Here is a 4,911-nt window from a genome sequence, read left to right on the forward strand (position 1 = left end):
GAACTAAAGTGTGTCCAAAACGAAATAAAGGTGAATGAGATATCGAGTCTCAAAGTTGTGTGTTTAGTGCAAATTCTAAAAGGCTTTTAAGCTACACTAAATTGGTAGTAGGTGGAACTAAAAGATTGAGCTTCCATTATAAATAGAAGTCTTAAGAGTTTGTAAAACACACACATAAATTGCCCAGCAATAAAACACACACACAATTTCTATTGTGCTCTCTCGGTTCAACATCAACGGTCTTTCCGTTCGACTTTCTTTCAGGCATGTGTTCAAGTCCGGCAGTACGCTGCTTCGGACCGGTGTACCCCGAGAACAGACGAAGAATCTGTTTAAGGGAATTGTGTCAAACGCAAGCCCGGTTCAACCTTCAATTCGGTTAGATCATTTTAACTTTTTCAGTTCTTATTCCGTATATATATTTTACCTATAATTTCTCTAGTATTCATGACTCATTTAAATTAATTAATTACTAGTAATACAATGTATAATTTAATGCATATTGTAAGAAATAAAGAAAGCTAGCACCTCCGTCTTCAATTTATCAATTATGCGTGAAATTCGCTTGAAGCATCACTACCATCACATTAGCGCTAAGAAGAAGCCCGCAAGGAGTGGTGCCAATTTAAAGTTCTCCGGCGCTCATATTCACGCTACCGATACTGGTAGCCTCATATCGTCATCTAAAACACCCAAGAAAACAAATCCCGAGGATCATTCTTATCTGCCCGAGAGACACCAAAATCAATACAAACCAAAAGGAAATTCAAGCACAAACTCATTGAACGCTACTTAGTAACGACTCAAACAATTAGCTTCTAATGGAGATATCAGCTGTTTGGAAGCACTAGTGAAACTAATTTGGGTGAAAAGTTCCCATAAGTACTAACCTATTCCTGGGATTTTGATCACATACGCTGCATCACATAATTTTACACCATGCAGTAACAGTTTATTCTGCAAACACCAAAAAACAGAGGCTGTGTGTATAATGACAGAATTAATTGGAACTTCCACTTGAATGGTACAAGAATTTAAGATTACAGTCTTAAAGATACACAAAAACAACTGCACTAACATGGGATTTTTCACACTTAGAATTATGAAGAACGCGAGAAAGGGAAACAGAAAACCTGGCTCACAAATCTTAGTCAACTTAGATCCAATTATGCAGATCCGAACTCTGCAAACCATTTTTCATGGCGTTCGATATCAGCAGCAGATACACTTGGTTGAACCTTTGAGATGGCTTCTTCAAAGTCACACATGGCAATTGGATCTTTTGAAATGTCATCTTTAGCTATATTTTTAATTTCTTCGCGTGACTTCCCTGCTATTAAACGCCGCATCCCGTTCAAGGAAGCATCTCGGCAAACATTGGTCAAATCATCACCACTATACCCCTCTGTTCTACGAGCTACCTCGTCAATGTCCACGTCAGCAGCTACCTGATAAATATGAAGGCGAATCATGATTCATGATGACAGAAATTAAGCTCCTTAACAGTTAGAATCTGTTTGGTTTGGCAGATAAATTTCTAACGGAATGGAATGGACGAGATGATGGTATAAACAAGAATTGGATTGAGTATACTTAGATATTATTTTGTATATTACATTAAGAGACAATGTATGATCTTGTCTCATAGTTTATACCTTCTAATAGAAGTGTTATTAAAATTAAATTTGTTTGTAACCAAAAAAATAAATAAACTTAATAAAAGACTTTACCTCCACGGTTCTCAAGTTGATCTTTATAAGTTCTCTTCTACTCTCAAAATTCGGTAGGGGGATATATATTCGCTTTTCCAGTCGTCGTCTGAATAGTAACAATAACGAGCATGTTAAGTAACGCAGAAAAATAAAATGTATTTACAATAAAGAAAATGGCATAACTGAGGAAAAAAGGGGAGTTTAAAACCTCAATGCTTCATCGATATCCCATGGAAAATTTGTAGCTGCCAAAACCATCACAATTTTGCGACTTCCGTCTTCGTTAGTGCCTGTGTTGTTTACTCCATCTACCTGAACTAGAACTTCAGATTTGACCCTCCTGGAAGACTCATGTTCCCCTGAGGCCCTGAACAAATAAAACCAATCCTATTTGAACCAGGATGTATAAAAGTAAACCAAAATGGTCCAAATTGTTATGCAACAAGTGCATGAGCATGTGTAAATATAAATGCATGCAAATAGCATATAGTGATATATGAAGTGCTAGTCCACGAAGCACAGTTTTCAACCATCGTAAAACATGAAAAGGGAAAATTCTAACCCACGAGAAGTGCAAAGTGAGTCGATTTCATCGATGAAGATTGTGCTTGGTGAATAAGATCTTGCGAGATCAAACAAGCATCGAACCATGCGCTCACTCTCACCACGCCATTTAGAAGCCAAACTTGCAGAAGATACGTTAAAAAATGTGGTCCCACATTCCGTAGCAACTGCTTTCGCCAGTAATGTCTTTCCAGTGCCCGGTGGACCAAACATAAGAACACCTTTCCACGGTCTCCTGATTCCCTGTAAAATTATGATCAAGCTTTATATCTACACAAACAGACAAATCTGTACTTTGAAGTAAAGAATTGTAAATTTAAGAATAACAAAACTAATTGAAACTAATCGTGAGCATAAGGAATACACATGAACAACCATGACATATATGTCTCCAAAATAAAAAATAAAAATAGTAGCAATTATTTTGCAGCACTATATAATACCTGGAAATAATCAGGCATCAATAAAGGAAGAACCACAGCTTCCTCTAGAAGTCTTTTGGCTTCACTCAGACCTGCAACATCTTCAAACCTCACTCCAGGGGCGGCATCTAAGACATCCCTTTCAAGCGTTGCTGCCAAGTCAGCATCAGGCCCTTCATACTGCCCACGTTTTGACTTGACCTCTTCAGCGTCACCATTCTGATTATGATATGTGAACGAAGTATAAGAACAGATCTCCATATTATAACTCAGTCGGATATAGAATATATGATATACAACTAATATGTAAACTTACCACGGCATCATCCTTCGCACCATTTGACTTTCCTGAACTAGTTCCCTTTTTACTAGTAGTTGATGCTCTGTTTGTCCTGCTAGAACCACCAGCCTTACCTCCACGAGCAGTGGGTCCACCTCTACCAGCCGAAGTTGAACTTCGAGCCCAAACTGCATCTTGGGACGCCTTTCTCGTACCCCCAGGACCACCTCTTGCAGATCTTCTATTTGAAGTATCTCTGGTAGGCGGTCCCCACACATCAGGATCACCCATGGAAGGAGCACCAGAAGAAGATGGATATTCATCCATCGGTTGAAACACAAACGATGATTTCTTTGCAGAAATTGGAGGTGAAGAAGACGTTCTACCCATTATAGTCTGCTTTAAAGACTTCATCTCTCCATCCAATTGCTTAACAACCTCAGTCTCCTCTAATAAATTTTTCTTTACATTCGTCCACTTTGCACGAATCATTGGATCATCTAGTGAGCTTATATACCTTTTAAGAAACAGTGGTCAAATAATCACATGTTTCATATATCTAAACGCTTAAGCTAATAATTAAATCAATTTAACAGCAGAAGCCTAAACTAATTAGATTACTAAAAGTAGCTATTCCACAGTTACTACAATTGTAATAACTACACATGATACAGTTTTTTTTTTTTTTTTTTTTTAATGAAAACTTGAATTAGGTAAATAAAAGGCATGAGAAAAAGTAGATCATCAATATGATGATTATGATGAAACTAGTCCCATGCAAATATTACAATACGAAGCCCGGAGCTAAAGGAAAAAAAAAAAAAAAAAAGCAAGAGATGAAGGCTAAAAGCCTAAAACATTACAGTAGGCTATAACAAATGTAAGTAAAAGCAACAGATCCTGAATACTTAATTACTTAGTTGCATTTGATAAAACTTAATGATTTAACGTTGATTTAGAGGTTCAGCAATCTGTGCCGAACCATTCAATTAATAGGTAACCAAACGCACTTTTTAGTGCAGTACAATACACTTAGTTCTAGCCCTTTCATTCTTAAAACATTATCTAATCTTAGGTCAAATATCAAACTATAAACTCCTCAATTTAACATCTCTAAATGATTGCAAACAGTGTCACTCAAATGTATGCCAATCAAATCCAACATCTTCCACAAATAGAAATTTCATAACAATTTAATTGCTCTAAAAACGTATATAAATATAATTCAATTACATTACATTGTTAGATGGAGTATATATTAGTGTATACATAGAGAGAGAGAGAGAGAGAGAGAGAGAGAGAGATTACTTGTTGATCTGAGCAATGGCGCCATCGAAGAAGATGACGGAAGTATCATAGAGACCTTCAAGAGCATATTCTCTGGCTAATTTCAAATGATCCTGTAATCCAGCAAGCGATATGAGTGCCATACGTTGTAAACTTGTAATCACTAACCAATTGTGCTACCACCGCTACTAGAGTACTTTGAACCTAGGGTTTGTTTTTCAGTAGTCCTATTATCAGGTAATTGTGAATGTGAACGAGGGGGAAGACGAAGGCGAGTTATGGACGATGGCCGAAGCTTGCTGTTTGACCAATTTCGTTGGCATCGTTGACGCCTTTCGTGACGTGCTTACGTATTTTGGTTTGACTTTTTCAAGCTGGTTCTAGAATGCTACGGACTATTTTCTAAACGTGACTTGCCTTTTTTTTTAGGCCAAAAAACGATCAATATATATTGATTAATTAATATCATTATCAATATCAATATACAGTATTAAATTTCTGACATGGTGTTTCACGATTAGTATTGAAAATGAACGAAGAAGTGGTGGAACGTGCCAAACCACATATTGGAGCAGTCCGATGCAGCACAGTGGCAGAACTTGAATTCTAATTTAGAAGGAATAAAATCAACTAGTGAAATTACTTG

General features: G+C 36.9%; 1 protein-coding gene across 3 annotated transcripts; it reads right to left on the reverse strand.

Annotated features, from left to right (window-relative positions):
* Positions 1 to 438: 438 nt before the first annotated feature.
* On the reverse strand, positions 439 to 4,605 carry LOC139845607 (katanin p60 ATPase-containing subunit A1-like). Of its 3 annotated transcripts, XR_011758400.1 has the most exons (9): positions 4,287 to 4,605; positions 3,015 to 3,495; positions 2,720 to 2,917; positions 2,275 to 2,519; positions 1,921 to 2,079; positions 1,731 to 1,818; positions 1,143 to 1,448; positions 891 to 957; positions 439 to 724 (listed from the first exon to the last, which is right to left on the reverse strand). XR_011758400.1 is itself a non-coding variant. In XM_071835868.1 (8 exons), exons 1-7 carry the CDS (start codon positions 4,406 to 4,408, stop codon positions 1,167 to 1,169), a joined length of 1,575 nt encoding a protein of 524 aa, XP_071691969.1. In that variant the 5' UTR covers positions 4,409 to 4,605; the 3' UTR covers positions 837 to 957; positions 1,143 to 1,166. The 3 variants fall into 3 exon arrangements, 2 of the variants coding, with proteins under 2 accessions (XP_071691969.1, XP_071691968.1); XM_071835868.1 differs by lacking the exon at positions 439 to 724 and having other exon boundaries at positions 837 to 957; XM_071835867.1 differs by lacking the exons at positions 439 to 724; positions 891 to 957 and having other exon boundaries at positions 1,001 to 1,448.
* Positions 4,606 to 4,911: the final 306 nt, after the last annotated feature.

The sequence above is a fragment of the Rutidosis leptorrhynchoides genome, chromosome 4 (assembly GCF_046630445.1).
Source record: "Rutidosis leptorrhynchoides isolate AG116_Rl617_1_P2 chromosome 4, CSIRO_AGI_Rlap_v1, whole genome shotgun sequence".
NCBI lineage: Eukaryota > Viridiplantae > Streptophyta > Magnoliopsida > Asterales > Asteraceae > Rutidosis > Rutidosis leptorrhynchoides.

What these genes read in the sequence shown, in the direction of transcription:
- LOC139845607 (XM_071835868.1), bottom strand. Translation starts at nt 4,408, where the DNA reads ATGGCACTCATATCGCTTGCTGGATTACAGGATCATTTGAAATTAGCC. An exon ending in GTGCGAAGGATGATGCCGTG is followed by an intron (nt 2,918 to 3,014) that starts GTAAGTTTACAT and finishes TATCATAATCAG; the next exon opens with AATGGTGACGCTGAAGAGGT. An exon ending in TCACTTTGCACTTCTCGTGG is followed by an intron (nt 2,080 to 2,274) that starts GTTAGAATTTTC and finishes TTATTTGTTCAG; the next exon opens with GGCCTCAGGGGAACATGAGT.